The 18,584-nt window shown below is 55.7% G+C and overlaps 2 protein-coding genes and 1 long non-coding RNA gene across 3 annotated transcripts; 2 read left to right on the top strand and 1 right to left on the bottom strand.

Moving 5' to 3' along the window:
* Window positions 1-5,281: 5,281 nt before the first annotated feature.
* Window positions 5,282-9,539, bottom strand: LOC131500255 (uncharacterized). The gene is made up of 3 exons (XR_009256203.1): window positions 8,359-9,539; window positions 6,493-6,619; window positions 5,282-5,564 (listed from the first exon to the last, which is right to left on the bottom strand). It is a non-coding gene; the product is annotated as an uncharacterized LOC131500255 (long non-coding RNA).
* Window positions 9,540-9,622: 83 nt separating this feature from the next.
* IRGC (immunity related GTPase cinema) lies at window positions 9,623-12,786 on the top strand. Its single transcript, XM_058709166.1, has 2 exons — window positions 9,623-9,728; window positions 11,223-12,786. The coding sequence occupies exon 2, from the start codon at window positions 11,327-11,329 to the stop codon at window positions 12,719-12,721; it is 1,395 nt and encodes a 464-aa protein (XP_058565149.1). The 5' UTR covers window positions 9,623-9,728; window positions 11,223-11,326; the 3' UTR covers window positions 12,722-12,786.
* Window positions 12,787-15,313: 2,527 nt separating this feature from the next.
* LOC131500253 (interferon-inducible GTPase 5-like) lies at window positions 15,314-17,258 on the top strand. Its single transcript, XM_058709169.1, has 2 exons — window positions 15,314-15,917; window positions 16,495-17,258. Exons 1-2 carry the CDS (start codon window positions 15,314-15,316, stop codon window positions 17,136-17,138), a joined length of 1,248 nt encoding a protein of 415 aa, XP_058565152.1. The 3' UTR covers window positions 17,139-17,258.
* The last annotated feature ends 1,326 nt before the right edge of the window (window positions 17,259-18,584 follow it).

The following is an 18,584-nucleotide window of genomic DNA, read 5'->3' as shown; positions in this document are numbered from 1 at the left end:
TGGCATAGGGAGATATTAGTAGGTTGACCTCCCGGGGTGCCTGGATGGCTAAGTCACTTAAGCTTCTGACTCTTGGTTTCGGCTTAGGTCATGATCTCATGAATCGTGGGTTCGAGCCCCACGTGGGGCTCCTAGCCTGCTTGGGATTCTCTCTCTCTCTCTCTCTCTCTCTCTCTCTCTGCCTCTCCCCCATTCATTCTCTCTCTCTCTCTCTCTCTCTCTCTCTCTCTCTCTCAAAATGAATAAATAGGTGCAACTGGGTGACTCAGTTGGTTAAGCTTCCCACTTCGGCTCAGGTCATGATCTCACAGTTTGTGGGTTCAAGCCCCACATCGGTCTCTGTGCCAACAGCTCAGAGCCTGGAACCTGCTTCAGATTCTATGTCTTTCTCTCTCTCTGCCCCTCCCCCACTCGTGCCCTGTCTCTCTCTCTCTCTCTCTCTCTCTCTCTCTCTCTCTCAAAAATAAATAAACACACAAAAAATCAAAATGAATAAATAAACTTAAAAGAAATAGTTTGACCTCCCATTGTCATAAGGTGTGCAAAGCATAAGGCTTGGCATGTCCTAAACTTTCAAAAGCTGGAAGCAGTCGTCTCCTAGGGTGTTAATCATCATGACAGCTGTCCTATTATTTACCCATATTGTGTAAAAGAGGAAACTGAGGCTCGCAGGAGAAAGGAAGGACGGCTAGTAAGTGGCAGCTGTGGGATTTTAACCCACATCTGCCTGACTCTAGAGGATGAACTTTTCCCCCGTTAAACACTGGGGAAACACCAACACACACACAAAAATAGAGGAAATAGTATAATGAACCTTCAAGTATCTACCCCCCTGCCTCCACAGCCCCTGTGTCAAAAATTATCCACATTCTGCCAATTATCTCTTCTTTCCCTTCCTCTTCCTCCTTCCCTCCCTCCCTCCTCTCCTCCATATCTTCCTTTCCTCCTCTTCCCTCCATCTGTCTTCTCTTCTTCCCCCCCCCTTCCTTCCTCCTCCCCCCTCCTCCCTTCCTTCTGCTTTGTGCTGAGTAGTTCTAAAACAAATCCCAGACATCACATTTCACCCAGAAATACTTCAGCGGGCCTCAGAGCCTGCACGCATAACCTCTGCATTACGTGTCCTTCCTGGGAGAGAGAATGGACTAGAATAGAGCAGCCGAGAGCTTCCCTGACCTGCCTCCATCCATTAGCAAAGGACCCCGGAATGTCCTCGGCCTCCAGGGGAGATCCCCCCCTCGCCCCCGCGGGGCTGTGGTATTCTTCTCAAGTCCTCACAGAGAAATCATATCAGAAGTGCCTCCTTCCATGTGCAGACGAGAGTCACAGCAAAGAGAGAGACGGCGGTCAAGAGTGTGGACTCCGGTACCAGTCTGTCCGGGTTCAAACATCGGCTTTGCCGGCTACTAGTTTTGTGACCTTGGGTGACGACCATACGTGCACAGAAGTCAGAGTTCAATATGAGTAAATAATAGCCTTTTAAAAAAATGAGTATTTATTTTGAGAGGGGGCGGGAGGGGCAGAGAGAGAGAGAATCCCAAGCAGGCTTGCGGGGTCAGCACAGAGCCCGGCCTGGGGCTTGAACTCGTGAAACTGTGAGATCATGACCTAAGCCAAAACCAAGAGTCAGATGCTTAACCGACTGAGCCATCCAGCCACCCCTCCCTCCCATGTCAAAAAACCCCCTTATATATCACAATACACATGTACGTGTGTGTATGTATGTACACATACACTGATATCTGGTATCAACGTGTGCATATGTATGTATTTATATGTATTTATTTATACAATGTCTATATGGGGAATATTTGACTTTGGGGAATAACAGAAGGAGCTCCGTGAGGCTCTTACCATGAAATCCCGGGGAAGGGGGAGGTCTGTGGGGAGAGTCTACGGGGAAGAAAGGGGGAGAACAGAGAAAAGGAAAAGGGAAAAAATTCAAAGCGTGGACATTTGTAGCAAAATTACAGGTGTCATGTTCTGGGACGCCAGGGTGGCTCAGTCGGTTAAGTGTCTAACTTCGGCTCAGGTCATGGTCTCATGGTTTGTGAGTTCGGTTTGTGAGTTCGAGCCCCGCGTCGGGGGCTGAGCTGTCGGCACAGAGCCTGGAGCCCGCTTCGGAGTCTGTGTCTCCCTCTCTCTCCGTCCTCCACCACTCATGCTCTGTCTCTCTCAAAAATAAATAAACATTAAAAAAAAAAAAAATTTTTTTAAAGGAAAAAGTTGTAAAGGAAAAACGCTACCGTGTTCAAGGTAGCGCTTGTCTCAGGAGAGGAAAGAGGAGTGAAAGGCGTGTGGTCAGGGAAGGGGCTGCTGGGGATTGTAGCTGTTTGGATGCTTTTTGTCCACTGAGCGCTAAGAGATGCTCCTTATACTCTATTTGTTTTTGTATGTTCTAAGTAATTTGAAACACATTAAAAAAAAACTTGAGTAATATACTCACATTGGTGCCCGTAGGGGAAATCAGGAATGTACAATAGAATTAAACTCTCGGCCTGGCTAGCCACCCCTCCCCCACCCCCACCCACCCTCCCCACCGACTCCAGGGTCATGGTCATCAGATAAGCATTTCCTGAGCACCTCTGTAGGCTCCCAGTTCAGCCGAGGTGGGTCATATCCTGGCCCCATTCCCTGGGCCTCCAATCTCACAGAAACATCGTCTTCCTTCCTCGCCCCCCCCCCCCACGTTTCTCTGCATCTGCGCCTTAGAGCAGACATCCTCTAGACAGGAGGCCGTACTGGGTAGCAGGAAGAAAGGAGCTCTTGGGGCCAAACACACATCCGCGCTGTGTGACCCAAAGGGCGCTCCCCCTCCCCAGTGATAATAGTTAAAGGCTATTATTTGGGGCGCCTGGGTAGCTCAGTTGGTTGAGTCTGACTCTTGGTTTTGGCTCAGGTCATGATCTCATGGTTTGTGGGTTCGAGCCCTGGGTCGGGCTCTGCTCTGGCAGGCAGTGTAGAGTCTGCTTGGGATTTTCTGTCTCTGCCCTTCCTCTCCACAAAAGAAAGAGAGTGGCGGGGGGAGGGGGGCAGGCAGAGAGAGAGAGGAGGACAGAGGATCTGAAGCGGGTTCTGTGCTGACAGCAGAGAGCCTGATGTGGGGCTGGAACTCATGAACCATGAGATCATGACCTCAGCTGAAACCAAGAGGTGGACACTAACAGATTGAGCCACCCAGGTGCCCCTAAAAAATGTCAGATGCATTTTAAAAGTTTGGATGATATATCCCTTCAATGCATTGAAAGACAATTCTAAAATATATAATGAAATGGAATAAAAAGTTAAAAATGAAAAGACACGGTGAATAGGGGAGGGGTGGGAATTCAAGGAGCATCTTCCCCTGCCTTTCTTGGTGTCACATTTACCCAGGTGAAGTCTCCTGGACATCCCTTCTCCCCGACAGACTCCAAGAAGCAGTCAGTTAAATCACTTCAGCCCTCAAACGTCTAGGAGATAGATTTTCAGGAGAAGGGATGTGGGCCGGAGGGAACGAATGTATTTAATTCATTAATGGGTGTTGTCAGCCTGGCCTCAAGTGTTTCTTCTTTAGCCTGACCTCATGAGGGCCACCTGATTCTCTCCTGCAAACAGACCTTGACTTCCCAGCCCTCCCCCTTTGCCTACCACCTTCAAGAAACAGCCCTGCCCTATCTCTCGGCTTCCGACCAATGCTGTGCTGAGCCATATCGGAGCCTGATGAAAAAGGCCCTGTATACTTGCTTTGGGTTCTTTTTTAATGGTCATTATTTTTCCAGAACACTAAAGTAGTTGAAACAAATATTGAAAAAATATAAACGGAGTATATTAAAACTCATGATATTTTTAACGTATTTCTACCAAGACAGAATTTAACATAATTTTATTTCACTGTAAGTCAATTAAAACTTATTTATTTATTAAAAAAAATTTTTTTTTAACATTTATTTATTTTTGAGAGACACAGAGAGACAGAGCGCAAGTGGGGGAGGGAAAGAGAGAGAGAGAGAGAGGGAGACTCAGAATCCGGAGCAGGCTCCAGGCTCTGAGCTGTCAGCCCAGAGCCTGATGTAGGGCTTGAACTCACAGACGGCAAGATCCTGACCTGAGCCGAAGTCGGACGCTTAACCGACTGAGTCACCCAGGTGCCCCATAAAGCCATGTTTTAGGCCACTAAATGGCCAAGTGATTTGGGGGAGGGAGTGTGCTATTTTTGACAGAGTGGTCTGGTAAGGCCTGTCTGAGAAAGTGACATTGTATTTGAGCAGAGGTCTGAGTGAAGTAAGGAAACAAACCATGGAGACATCACAGGGAAGAGGGCATGGAAGGGCAAAGGTCCTGAGGCAGAACTGAGTCTAACGTGTCTGAGGGAGAATCACGGTGGCTGGTGTGGCTGGAGCAGAGTGAGCAAGGAGAGAGTTCTAGGAGATGAGGTCTGTGAGGCAGTCAGGGCCCAGATCTCATGATAGACCACAGTGAGGATGTACACACCCATTACCCGGGAGGACGTCAAAGGCCTCCTGGGGGGGGGGGGTCATGAGAGGAGGCCAGGGATGAGGCAGTTACTGCACTGAGTGACACAGTTTGGTCAGAACTAGGGCCAGGACTAAAGCCAACAAGTGAGACACTGGCCTTGGGTGCAAAATTTAAGGGAGTGTCAAAAAACTCAATTAGCGAGATAAATGATATTGTAATGTAATACTTTTTTCAAAAAATAGCAAAAAATCCATGATATTTCGATGAACAAGATACCAAAATTTTTTTTTTTTTTTAATTTTTTTTTTTCAACGTTTTTTATTTATTTTTGGGACAGAGAGAGACAGAGCATGAACGGGGGAGGGGCAGAGAGAGAGGGAGACACAGAATCGGAAACAGGCTCCAGGCTCCGAGCCATCAGCCCAGAGCCCGACGCGGGGCTCGAACTCACGGACCGCGAGATCGTGACCTGGCTGAAGTCGGACGCTTAACCGACTGCGCCACCCAGGCGCCCCATCCAAAATTTTAAATAAAGACCAGCACCTGTGCTGAGCCATGTTGGTGCTGGGAAAACGGGCACCCCTGGCTTTGATGGAAAGGAACCCATCAACAATATTTTCAAAACCTGCGTCTCGGCTTATCGCCTTTTCAACTGAGAGAATTTTCATGCTTGACAGTTTCTCTTGACCAAATGATCATGTTAAAGAAGCCCTAATTGGGGCGCCTAGGTGGCTCAGTTGGTTAAGCGTCCGACTTCGGCTCAGGTCAGGATCTCATGGCTTGTGAGTTCGAGCCCTGCCCCGGGCTCTGTGCTGACAGCTCAGCTTCGGATTCTGTGTCTCCCCCCTTCTCTCTGCCCCTCCCCTGCTTGCTCTCCATCCGTCTGTCTCTCAAAATATTAAAAAATATTTTAAAAAAACACAATGCTTTATTATTTCCCACAGGTCCGTGCGTTGGCTGAGCTCAGCTGTTTCTTCTGCTCCCGTGGAGCTGGGGTCGCTCTCGTGGCTGCAGTCAGCTGGAGGTCAGTTAGGGCTTGAGGTCCTAAGGTGGCTTCAGGCTCATCTCCACGGGGGTCTCTCCAGCAGGACCTCACCATGGTAGCTCGGGCTCTGAGAAGGGGAAAGCAGAAGTTGCCCCCTCTTAAGGCCTGAGCTTGGAAGTTCTAGAATGTCCCTTGTGCTACATACCATTGATCAGAGCAAGTCATGAGGCCAGCCCAGGTTCAAGGGGAGAGGACAGAGACTCCCGCTCTTGGTGGGAAGAGGGGCATGTGCCTCCAGGGACGGGAGAAATTGTTGGTGGCCACCGCGACAGGCAATCCACCAACCTTACAACTCGCTTTCTTGTTTTTATTTTTTTTCCTTCATACTATTTGACACGATCTTATTTTCGTTTATTATCTTTCATCGCTCACAAAATATAAGCTCCATGAGGGCAAGGGCCATCTGTGTGTCAGTTCCTACCGCTGTATCTAGCCAGTGTGTATTTGAATGAATGAATGAATCCCTGGGGACTAACTTCAGGTTTCCTCGGGTTCGTGGCGAATGGAGAGAAGGTGAAGGCCACATGCGTGGACATCCCTCGGGAAGTGCTTCAGGTGTTCAGGAAGTGTGTGTGTATAGTGAGTGAACTTTCCCCAGAAAGCCTTCCCTGACACCTCCCCACCTCGAGCTGGGTCAGTCACCCCCTTGGCTCTCACACTTGTCTGGGCAACTCCTTCCCTACTCTGCCCGCTGCGGGTCGTCACCGTCAGGAGAGGGGTCTGTGTCCCTCATGGATTCTGAGTCCCATGGGGACAAGGCCGGAGCTGTCTTTGGTCACTGCTGGGTTCTGAACATCGAACCTACTGGGTCCTTGGCACACAGTAGGCATATGCCTCCCCGTAGGAAAGGACTGTGTCTGTCATTGGTGTGTTCCCAGCCTGGCAGGCACAGAATGGACACTCAGGAACCCCCTTCACTGATTCTCAGGGGTACTCCCCCCGCCCCCACGTTTTAGCAATGTTGACACCCGGAAGAGTCGCGGATGGCACCTTACCGTCACTGTCAGCCATCCCGGGGTCAGACTCTGCGGTTAGGAGGACAACTTAGCCACTCTGTTTCTCACGCACAAGCGATGCACGTGAGGGACACGCGGTACAAAAATCTGTATTTCCTAAGTATGCCTACAAAGAGTAAGCGTGGAATAAAAATTTTAAGACCTACGGAAATGCCGTGTGATGCTTGTATCGGCAGCAAATTTTCCCCTCGTTGGTGAGACAGAAAATGGTGCCTGTGACAACTAGGGGCACCTTAGGTCTGATCATCTAGGGGACCCGTGGAAAGAGCGAATGCATGAATGTGTTCATCTCGTTTGTGTCTGTCTTCCTCTCTCCTCCAACCTCAGCTCCTGGGGTTTATGTCTGTCAGAGGATGTGGCGGGGGTGGGGGGGGGAGAACAGAATACTGGTCCCAGTGAAATGAGCTGCTTCATCCGACGGGTTTCACACAGCGCCTGGAACTTTGTAAACACTAAGTGAAAACACTCTGCCTTGTGTGTGATCACGTCAGCCTCCTCCAACAGCCTGTGAAGTGTCCTTCACACCTGTGGACCAGTCCCGGGACTGGCCGAGGGTTAGGTCTAAGCAAATGGTCGTGGAATGACCAAGTAACAGACTGCGTGAATTCCTGGGTGAATGAGAGCCCTCTGCCAATTCAGGGTCCTTGCGCAGGGCCGGTCCTGTGGCCTGGGATGCAACTTCCTAGCAGGCTATCAGGCTCCCACCTCTCAGCTCAGGTGCCTTCTCTTCCAGGAAGCCCTCCCTGACTCCCAGGCTGGGTCAGGTATCCCCTTTGTGTTCCCACGGCCCTCCAGGGTCCCCCATCCTGGGCCTGGGTCCTCACTGTCTGTGGGTGGATGTGACTCCCGCATGGGCCTGTGAGCCCCTGAGGGCAGAGCCTGGGTCTGCCACACTCTGGCTGGGCTCCCCGGATCAGGAGCAGGGGCCGCATGAATGACGGTCATGGATGGTGACGCGGGCTTCGGGGACGCGACCTGTGTGCGTGGTCTGCGTGCGGTTGTCTCTCCCGGTCTGCGGGTCTGTGTGTGCCTGAACGTGAGTCGGCTGAACCTTGCATTTGCAAGTTTAGCTTTTCTGTAATTTGAGAGTCTGTGTCTCTGCTTTCCTTCTTAGGCCGGGGGTGCAGGTCTGTGACTCTAGGGGAGGGGTCCGGGTCTGTGTGTCTGGTGTCTGGGAATGTCTGAAAAGATATTTTTGAAGTTTGCTCATTTATCTGGAGGGCGGTGGGGGGGGGGGGAGTGGGCAGAGAGAAGGAGAGAGAGAATCCCAAGCAGGATCCTCACTGTCAACGCAGAGCCGGACTCAGGGCTCGAACTCACGAACTATGAGATCACGACCTGAGCCGAGGTCAAGAGTCAGATGCTTAACTGACTGAGCCACCCAGGCTCCCTTGTCTGAAAATACTTTTTAATCTCCGGGTCTCTGGGTTCTTCTGTCAGTCACCGAGGGTGTGAGTGAGTCCATCAGCCAGTGGTCTGCATTTCTCTTTCTTTCTGTGGCTGAAGAATTCTGGACTGTGTGGTTGGCAAACCATTCTTTCCTTTTTTTCTAAATAATTTTTTAAATGTTTACTTATTTTTGAGAGAGAGAGAGAGAGAGAGAGAGAAAGAGAGAGAGACAGAGCATGGGTGGGGGAGGGGCAGAGAGAGAGGGAGACACAGAATCTGAAGCAGGCTCCAGGCGCTAAGCTGTCAGCAGAGAGTTCGATGCGGGGCTCGAACTCATGAACCGTGAGATCATGACCTGAGCTAAAGTTGGAAGCTTAACTGACTGAGCCCCCCGGGTGCTCCAGACCATTCTTTCCTTGACTCTTGGTGTGGCCTTGAGCTGGTCTAGTCCCTTACCGGACATCCGTCTCCTCCTGAAGTTGTTTCCCCAGGTTCCTTTCCAGAACCGACCTTCAGATCCATCCTTGGGTAGGAGGGGCCTCTGGGGACACCCCAGGAAATGGGGGAAGGGAGGGCCCGTGGAACTAGGCCTGGGCGGAGAAGAGGCTTGGGGGGTAGATGGGGTGGACATGGTCCTAAAAGGACTTGAGAGCTGGGTGTGTGTGTGTGTGTGTGTGTGTGTGCACACGCTTGGATGCTGCAGAGATGGAGGCTGGAGTTTGGGGGAGCGGGGTGTCCCCCGGTGGCTGGGGTTCAGGGCGTCTTGGTCTCTAGACCTTCAGCCCCTTCCCTGTGTCTGTGTGTTTCCTCCTCTCTGTAACCTGTGTTTCCTTGGTTCTCTCTGACATGGTGTCTCCTCCCTTCTGTCTTCTTGCCGGACTTTCCCTCCGATTTTTTCCTGGGGGGTCTCCTTCCACACCCCGACTCTCCCCGTCTTGGGGGCCTTTGCCTCAGCCTCTCTTCTCATTCACATCACTCTCCACTTTGGCCTCCTGGTTTGTCACACTGCTGCCATCTTGGGCGGTGGGTGGTCGTGAGGAAGCAGGGGAGGGAGAGGGCAGAGAGGACCACGGCCTCACACGGAGTTGGCACTGAGCTGGGATTTGAAGGATGGGCTGTGCTGGGCACAGGAGAGGACAGTAAAGCTCTGGGGAGGCAGAGGCCGAGCCCAGGGGCCTGAATACCAGATACTGAATGGGGGTGTGGCACTGCACCGCAGCTTGTGGGCGCCAGATCCGGCCAGGGCCAGGCAGAGGCATGCTGTGACCGTGACTGTGACCGTGGCCGTGGCCGTGACCGTGTGGGTGGTTTCAGACCTGGCCTCTCCCCGCGGCCAGCGCTGGCGAAGCTAAACCAGCACGCTCAGAGCGTGTGCGACACATCTCAGGGTGGCAGGTGACTGGATGGTGCCGAGAAGGGCACACGAATGATGAATGACATGTTTGGGAAACAGCCCCCTGGAAGGAGAAGAAACAGAGGGCGGGCGGTGAACAGGCTCAGGCTGCGGAGCTGGGACCTTGTGCTGAGGGTGATGGAGACAGCGGATGGGCTGTGAGCCTGTTGGTGTTAGAGAGAGCTCTCTGGGTCCCTTGTGGGGGACTGAGGGCCCAGTGTGACCGAGAAGGGGGCCCCAGCAGCAGCCAGGGGATGGGGACCCCGCCCTCTGACATCACTGTCGCCGCATTATTGCACTAGGGTTGGCTGGCCAATGAGCTGCTGCTTGCTATTATAATGGGTCCTAGCAACAGGTCTGACCTTGGGCTAACAGGGGAGGAGACCCCACCAGCGGGGAGAGTGTGAGGGGACAGGGAGAGCCTGCAGGGCAGGTGAGTCCCCTGAGGGCAGGGCTCTCTGGCTGGACTCTGTGGGGGAAGGGAGGAAGGGGTTTCCAGGCCCAACACCAGCTCTGTCAGCCCTAGTCCCACCCCAGGGGCCACCCTCCTCTCTGGTCCTGGCCACTGGGACCTGCCCCAGCATTTGCTCTCCTGTCCCTTACTTAGGGGGACAGGGTGCAGGGGCAGCGGGCATAGCGTGGGGGAAATGCCTACACCGGGTGGCAGGGGTGTGGGTAGGACCTGGTGGGAACAATGTGGGGGGTGGACAGGGACAGCCCAGAAGACAGGCAGGGAGGCAAAGACGTGTGGCTGAAGACAGAGGGGGCCCTTCGGAGGCATGAGGGAGCCCAGGGACCTGGGTTTGAGTCCTGGCTGGGGACATCACTTGTGTAGTCCGAGCCTCGGTCCCTCTCTGTCTGATGGGGACGGCGATCCCTAGCGTGAACTTAGCTTAGCAACCAGGGCGGGGCGGGGTGTTCGATGAGAATGACTCCCAGCATCTGGGCATTCGCCCACGGCAGGCTTCTCCCACCAGCTGAACCCAAGAACGCTGGCCCAGGGCTAGATACCTGGGCTCACGATCGATCGATCGTCACAGCAGCCCCATGAGGTGGCAAGGTTATCTTCTATGGTGCGGTTGCTGCCCCCTGAGGCTCAGAGAGGGCAGGGTATTGCTCAACGTCACACAGCTAGGAATATTAATCATGATAATCATGGAGTTGCTGCTGATAACAGACTGTCTGCTCTGTGCCAGACACTATTTCAAGGACTTTATATGTATCAACTCGCTTAATTCTCAACAACCCAAGGAGGTGGTTTGCTATTATCATAGTCACAGCCTCCTCTTACGGATGAGGGGAGTAAGGCAGGCAGTTTCAAGTCACCTGCCCTGCATCACTCAGCGCGTATGTGGGGAGCCAGGATTTGACTCCGGGTCTGGCTCCAGGGTCTGGGACCCCTTCACCACCCCTTCCGGCTGCTCCCAACAGCGCTCCCTGCCCGGGCCCGGGTGCTGGGCTTCAGCCCCGCAAAATTTGCGGGGCCCAGTGCAAAATGAAAACACAGGGCCCCTGGTTCAAATATCATTAATCTCGGTCAGTGTCAGCAGAGTATTAAGCCAAGAGCCGGGCCTTCTAAGCCTGGGGCCCCATGTGGCTGCGTGGGTCCCGAGCTGCTGTCACACTGTTCCTGCTCTTAGGTTACCTTTGAAGGGTCCTGAGCACCTCAGGAGGTAGGTCAGTCACTGTGCCCTTTACGCGGAGAAGCAGGCTCAGAGAGCCACCTTATCCTGCCCCAGGTCACACAGCAAGTTAGTGGCAGGGATGGGATGTGAGCCTGGGCCCGTGAGACTCCAGACCGCCCTGCCTCGTGTCAAAAACGTACCCCAGGTTTTTGAGAAGGGGAGGGCTGTGAGGTGCCAGAGGGACTTCCCTTATACCTTCGTCTCTCTCTCTCTCTCTCTCTCTCTCCCTGCCCTGTGCCAAGGCCCAGGAGAAGCCAAGTGCTCCCTTCTACCCCCGCAGACACCGAGGACCACGCGCCCCCGTGACTCTCCCCCCATCCCCGCACCCTCTGAGCCGCTGGTCACCATGGCGACTTCGAGGTTGCCCGCGGTGCCCGGGGAGGAGGAGACCACCATCCTCATGGCCAAGGAAGAGCTGGAGGCCCTGCGCACCGCCTTCGAGTCGGGCGACATCCCCCAGGCAGCCTCTCGCCTCCGGGAGCTGCTGGCCTCCTCCGATAGCACTCGCCTGGAGGTGGGCGTCACGGGCGAGTCGGGCGCCGGCAAGTCGTCCCTCATCAACGCCCTCCGTGGCCTGGGGGCCGAGGACCCCGGCGCGGCCCTCACCGGCGTCGTGGAGACCACCGTGCAGCCTTCGCCCTACCCGCACCCACAGTTGCCCGACGTGACCCTGTGGGACCTGCCGGGGGCCGGCTCTCCGGGCTGCCCGGCTGACAGGTACCTGAAGCAGGTGGACTTCTGCCGCTATGACTTCTTCCTGCTGGTCTCCGCCCGCCGCTGCGGGGCCGTGGAGACCCGCCTGGCCTCCGAGATCCTGCGCCAGGGCAAGAAGTTCTACTTCGTGCGCACCAAGGTGGACGAGGACCTGGCGGCCACGCGCACCCAGCGGCCCTCGGGCTTCAGCGAGGCGACCGTCCTGCAGGAGATCCGAGACCACTGTGCCGAGCGGCTGCGGGCGGCCGGCGTCGCCGACCCCCGCATCTTCCTCGTGTCCAACCTCTCGCCGGCCCGCTACGACTTTCCGCTGCTCGTGTCCACCTGGGAGCACGACTTGCCGGCCCACCGGCGCCACGCCGGCCTGCTGTCGCTGCCGGACATCTCGCTGGAGGCGCTGCAGAAGAAGAAAGACATGCTCCAGGAGCAGGTGCTCAAGACGGCCCTGGTGTCGGGAGTCATCCAGGCCCTGCCCGTGCCGGGGCTGGCGGCCGCCTACGACGACGCTCTGCTTATCCGCTCGCTGCGCGGCTACCACCGCAGCTTCGGCCTGGATGACGACTCTCTGGCCAAGCTGGCCGAGCAGGTGGGCAAGCAGGCGGGCGACCTCCGCTCCGTCATCCGGTCCCCACTGGCCAACGAGGTCTCACCGGAAACTGTCCTGCGGCTCTATTCGCAGTCATCCGACGGCGCCATGCGGGTGGCCCGTGCCTTCGAGAGGGGCATTCCCGTGTTCGGGACGCTGGTGGCCGGGGGCATCAGCTTCGGTGCCGTCTACACCATGCTCCAGGGCTGCCTCAATGAGATGGCCGAGGACGCCCAGCGGGTCCGCATCAAGGCCCTGGAGGAGGACGAGCCCCAGCCTTCGGTCAGCCTAGAGGCGGCGGGTGACAACGGCGTGGAAAAGCGGGTGTCCGGGGAGGGAACCTGCGAGGAGGCCCCGCTCTCCACCCGCCGGAAGCTCGGCCTGCTCCTCAAGTATATCCTCGACAGCTGGAAGAAGCGCGACTTGTTGGAAGACAAGTGACCGCGCGGCCCCTGTCCCCTCGCCTCACCCACAAACCAAGCCTTGACAAAAACCAACCAACCGACCAACCGAAGCCGCTGTAGTGAAAATGAGCACTGCGGTCGCTGAGGGGCGGACGTGGAGGGGGCCAGAGCTTGCCATCTTGGGAGGGCAGGGGAGGGGCGGTTTGGAGGGGCCCGAGGAGGCCTGGGCGCCCAAGGCCGAGAGGGATACACTGACCTGCAAGGGGGGGAATGGAGATGGGTGGGGAGAGCTTCAAGATCCAGATGGCGGGCCAAGGGCCCCTTGCTGGGATCTCTCTCCCTGGTCCCCTGGTAGCCAAGGGAGATCTGTGGGGCAACGGGACGTCCCGGCCTGGACCCAAGACCTGTGTCAACTGTCAACCTGTGCGGGTGACTTAGTGGGGACTGGACTGGCTATGGTACTTATTTTTGTTGCCATTCCTGTCCCTTTCAGAGAAGCCCAGTGTCCCAAAGGCCTCCTCTGGAGGGGGGGGGCAGCCAATCAGTGCCCAGGTTGGGTACAATGGTGCCTAGCAACCCAGCTAAACAGGGTGGGGGGCTCGGAGCATCCCCAGCCAGCCCTGCTGCCAGTGAGTGACGGTGGGTGTCGGTGGCGGGGGGAAGGGAGGTCCCACGGCCTCGGGCTGGCCTCTGCGTGGAGCCTGGGGTGGTAAGGCTGGTGGGCTCTTTCTCTGCCCGCCAAAGCAGGGAGGGGGGGCAGAGGGTGAATCCAGCCACCGAGAATGAGTCGTTTCGGAGGCTTGTGGGAATGTGTGTGGTGACGGGCTTTCTGGTGTGTGTGTGTGATTGGGAGGGGCCTTGGTAAGTCTCCGGGGGTGTGACACTGTGGGTCCGAGGTTGTGAACAGCCTGCTGACTGGGGTTACCTGCTGTCTCCGCGTGGGTGTGTGGGTGCACGGATGCTGGGGTTGTCCTGAAAGGCCATGGAACTGAGAGGGGGCGATGGCGGTAGGATTCCTGAGAGCTGCATGGGCTGTGGGTGACACAGGGCATGTGCAATACGTGGATGGGGTGAGGGCATCTGTTTCTGCCCAGGGGACCCTGTGAAACCAAACCCCCGGGCACTCCCTTACTCCCTGTTGGCTCTTCGGTAGGAATGCAAAAGTGAATCTGACACCCTCGCACAAGCCTAACCTCACATGCCGAGTCAAGCGTCACGTGTTTAAAAGATTCGCATGCTACCTGGTTAGGGGCTTTGGACAGGACAAGGGCTGCCCCTAGGCTTCCTGTGGGCTTGAACAAGGGTCATGGATGAGGTCGGATTTAGGTGTGGAGAAAGGCGAGTTTCCAGGAATTCACAAGAAGACCCCGGAGGCTGTGTATAAGGCCGGCGGCGAAGCGGGGACTGTCCTGCGGGGAGGTGGCCTCACCCCTAGGTGCTCACAAATACTGCCTGTGGGTATTCCCAGATCTGGTGATGATGATTCTAGCCTCATTTGGGGCCTCAAATTACCTTAAGCCTAGAAAACCATTCCGGACTAAGACGGGCGGCTTTCCCCTGGAGGGTTAACCAAAGGATTCTTCTCTTCCTGGGACGCCTTCCCATTGGCTGTGCCGGGACTACTCTGGGGTTCACATGGACTTTTCTGCGCCAAAGAGGGTGTGAGGGGTTATGGTAGGGAAATCCCAGACTCTCAGATACAAGGATAGACAGTCCATTGCAAACCTATTCTCAAAAACACAGCCCACATCCCGGTACCTGTGCACCCTCACACACCATCCTGAACACGGGACTCCCTGGCGGTGTGAGCATAGGGTGGCGGGGGCTGTATGGCAGAAGGATCAGAGGGAGCCGGTCCATGTCCTGGCTCTGGTGCAGGCTGGACAATCTAGTGACTTTTACCTCCCTGAGCCTCGGTTTCCCTCTCTGTAAAATGGGGACTTGGTGAAATTACGCATGTGGTTAGGGCAGTGGCTGGCCCCGGGTAAACGTTAAATGAACACTAACTTCTACCAGCGACGACGAGGGTTCCAGCGCTTAATTACTGCCCTATATGGTTGATTGTAGTGCCCGGTGCATGGTAAATGCCACAAAAAGTAATTTAAGAATCTGAATTCTAGGAGCACCTGGCTGGCTAGGTCGGTGGAGCGTGCGACTCTTGATCTTAGGGTTGTGAGTTCGAGCCCCACGTTGGGTGTAGATTACTTGCAACTAAAATCTTAACAAAATAATGATCTTGAAGAAAAAAAAGAATTTAAATTCTAGGATCAGAGGGACCGATTCCTATTCCCAACACTCCATGTACTAGCCGGAGGCCTTGGGCAAACGATTTCTCCACTAGGTGCCAAATGTGGATAGTAAGGGAATCTCCTTTTCCGGCTGTTATGAGGATTTTATGAGATGCTCCAGGAGGAGAACCTGGCAGTGATGAATACGTGTTAACTGAAATAAAGCACTTAGCACGGGACCTGACATATGGTTGCACTCTGAGTACGATTGCTGGCAAGGCCTCAGATACTTTGGGCGTGCTGGGGGGTGTAGAGGAGAGAGGGCGGCCCCGAGTGAAAATATTCCCTTCCCTGCCCTGCCAAAGGTCATCGATCCCGAAGGCCTGGACGTCAGGTAGCCCATGGAGGGCAGAGTCTTCCAGTCAAGCCTCAGCCAGTCCAAGATACTGGAGCTATGGAGGGACACCAGTGCTCTGATGGGAGCCTTTGAGGCGGGGGGTCTGCCCGCAGTGGCCGCCAGGCTGCAGGCCACACTTCATTCGCTGGAGAATGCCAGGCTGGACATTGGCATCACTGGGGGCACAGGCTCAGGCAAGTCGACCTTTGTCAATGCCATCAGGGGGCTGGGAGACGAGGACCCCAACTCAGCCTGCACGGGCGTGGCGGAAATGACGGCGGACCCCACGCCGTACCCGCACCCTAAGTACCCCAACATCGTCATCTGGGACCTGCCGGGCATAGGCACGTCCCGCTTCCGGACTGGTAGATACCTCCAGCGGGTGCTGCTGGAACGTTACGACTTCTTCATCATCATCACCTCAGACAGCTTCACCGCCCACCATGCCCAGCTGGCCTGCGAGATCCTGCAGCGGGGCAAACGCTTCTACCTCGTCCGCTCCAAGGTGGACGTGGACATTGCCGCCTCGCGGAGCCGGCGCCCCAGCACCTTCTCCGAGGAGAGAGTGCTCCGCCAGATCCGGGAAGACTGTGGGCGGCGGCTGAGGGGTGAGGTTCAGGCTCTGGAGGTGGGTGGATTCTGGAGGGTTTGCCGGCCCCCTCCCCTTCCTCCCCCAGCTGAGGCCCACAGTGGGAGAAGGGGTCGTCCAATGTCGCGCTGCGTGACTGATCCGGGCCCCCGCGGTGAAATAATGCTTACAGCTGCCATTCACTTCCTGAGAGTTGGCTCTTCCCGGTCACAGGTGACAGAGACCAATCACCTGCATTAAGGAAACAGGGCACGTTCTGGCGTGTGTGTTTGCCAAGTTAGGGCGGTGCAAAAGCTCTGCACCCACGGGATGCTGGCACCTGTGGCCGAGGGCAGCTGACATTCGTTAAGGGCTTATCGCGGGCCAGGCGCCGTTTTCATGCGCTCCCTTCACGACATCCCTACGAGGCAGGTACAGTTATCCCCTTGTTTGGTTTCGTAACTTGCCCAAGGCCACACGGGTGGTGGGGAGCAAGGCTGAGGTCCGAACTCAGGCAGCCTGGCTCCGGGGCCAACTCTCGCTTGTGCCTCCGCGGCGGTCGGCACGCCATGGCCTGCTCCGGCGCAGGAACAGAGCGGTGCTCTTGCCTTCTGCAGCGGAGGGCCTGAAGGACCCCAAGGTCTTCCTGCTCTCCATGTTTGAGTTGGGCAAGTACGACTTCCACCTGCTGGAGGAGCTGATGGTGAAGGAACTGGAGAGTCACAAGCAGCACGCGTTTCTGCTGGCCGTGCCCAACGTCTCGAAGCCCATCCTAGAGAAGAAGGCAGCCTCGCTGCGGCAGCACATCTGGCTGGTGGCCACGGTGGCCTGTGGCGTCAACCCGAGCCCCGTGCCAGGCGTACGGGATGTGGCATGTGACCTGTACGTGCTCATCAGCTCCCTGGAGGGCTACCGCCACAGCCTCGGCCTCGACGAGGACTCCCTCGTCAGGCTGGCTGAGCAGACAGGCCAGCCCCCGCACGAGATCCTGGCGGCGGTGCAGGGCTGGAAGACCAAGGTCACTGAGGCACTGGTGGTGGAGCTACTGGGCCAGGCCTCCAGGGATGCCTCTGCTTTCACCCGGGAGCTCCTCGGCGTGCCCGTCCTAGGCGCCCTGGCCACCTGCGGCATCAGCTTCGCCACCATCTACCACATGCTCCGCACAGCTCTAGACGAGGTGGTCAAGGATGCCCGGAGAGTGCTGACCCAGGCCTTCCTCCACGACTCTGACCATGAGCTCCCAGATAAACGCAATCAATAATCCCGGCCCTGAGCTCAGGCCAGCTGGAGGTGGCAGTGTAAGAGTGGGAGGACACAGGTTCCATCTGTCCCCAGGCTGGATGGTGTTGAGGAATGGAAAGAAACTCAAGCTCCAACCCTCCTGCGCTGTGTGCGGTCTTGTACTTTTGAGCCCCGGATCTTATGCCCTCTCTGGCCATTGCCCCCACCTTCCCTGCCCTGGACGCTCAAATCAACCAGCAGTCCCCCTGGGAAGCAGAGGGAGGGGGCGGGACATGGGACAGATAAGGTCTGACAAGGTGGGGAGGATCTCAGTTGCCTAGCTGAGAGGGCACTTAGGAAGGTGTCTGTGTAGTCCGGGCAGTGGGGCGAGGGGTTCAGAAGCATTTCCCTGAGAGGGCAAGTGAATGTCTCTGCTCTGAACGGCCTTGAAGATCGTTAAGGGAGTTTCTTGCCTGAGGTCTTCTCGGTCAGCAAGACCTGGGTGTCATGCCTCCCAGACCTCAGCCCCTCGCTCTTTTAGAGATCTACAGGGACCCCACTCCTGGCCTCTTGGGTGTTTTCTTCACCACCCCCCGCCCCGCCCCCAGGATTCCCACAACAAGGACGCCAGGACTGTACGGGTACGCTCAAGGGCAGGAGGAAGGCAAGGAGGCCAAAGGGGCATGGGGTAGCGGGCAGCCAGACTTGGCTGGTGATGGAACCAACCGCGTTAGGGAAGGGTGAGGTGGCGTGATTCGAAGGTCGGGGCTAATTTGGGATGGGTGCGGTGGCCAGACCAACTTGGAGACGCACTTGGGGAAACACTAAGCTAGGAGGTAGTGAATTTAAACCGGGTAGGTGAGGTAGGTACCATATTGAAGTGAAGGGTGTTCTTAACTGAGGGTAGGTTCTGGACTTACAAGGCAGAGACTACTTTTAAGCAAGAGTAGACGAGCTCTGTAGGCAAAGGAAGCCACCATACTTCACCAACTGTGGGCGCTGTGTGTTAAGGGTAACGTACGAGGATTTGGATAAGGGTAGAACCTGTTCCAACTCAGGGTTAGCCCTGTATTCCACCGTATTTAACTAAGACACACTCTATTTTTTAACCGTATACTGAATCAGGCATTGCATTTAACGAGGCATTTCACCAAAGGCAGGCACTGTCTTCAACTGAGAGCAGACGACACGAAGGTAGTCACTGCATTTAGCCAAAGGAGGGCACTGTCTTTTCCTATCCATGGCACAGAGATGGGACTTGATGTCACTGCAGGAAACAGAATACCCCTTTTTCTAGGGGCTTCCTCCTTAGCAGAGACTGGTCTTCCTCAGCTCCTGACAATTCTACGACCTGCAGTGAAAGTGTCCCCATGGCAAGTTCACTCAGGCTCCAATGGTGGCTGCAGGTAATCTGCCCCCTAAAGGCTGGGACCCAAATCTGCCCTGGTCCCCAGGATAGCATGCTGGGGAGACAGGAAGAAGAGAA

This window comes from Neofelis nebulosa, chromosome 17 (genome assembly GCF_028018385.1).
Source record: "Neofelis nebulosa isolate mNeoNeb1 chromosome 17, mNeoNeb1.pri, whole genome shotgun sequence".
NCBI classification, from domain to species: Eukaryota; Metazoa; Chordata; class Mammalia; order Carnivora; family Felidae; genus Neofelis; species Neofelis nebulosa.
This window is presented reverse-complemented; position numbering and strand designations above follow the sequence as displayed.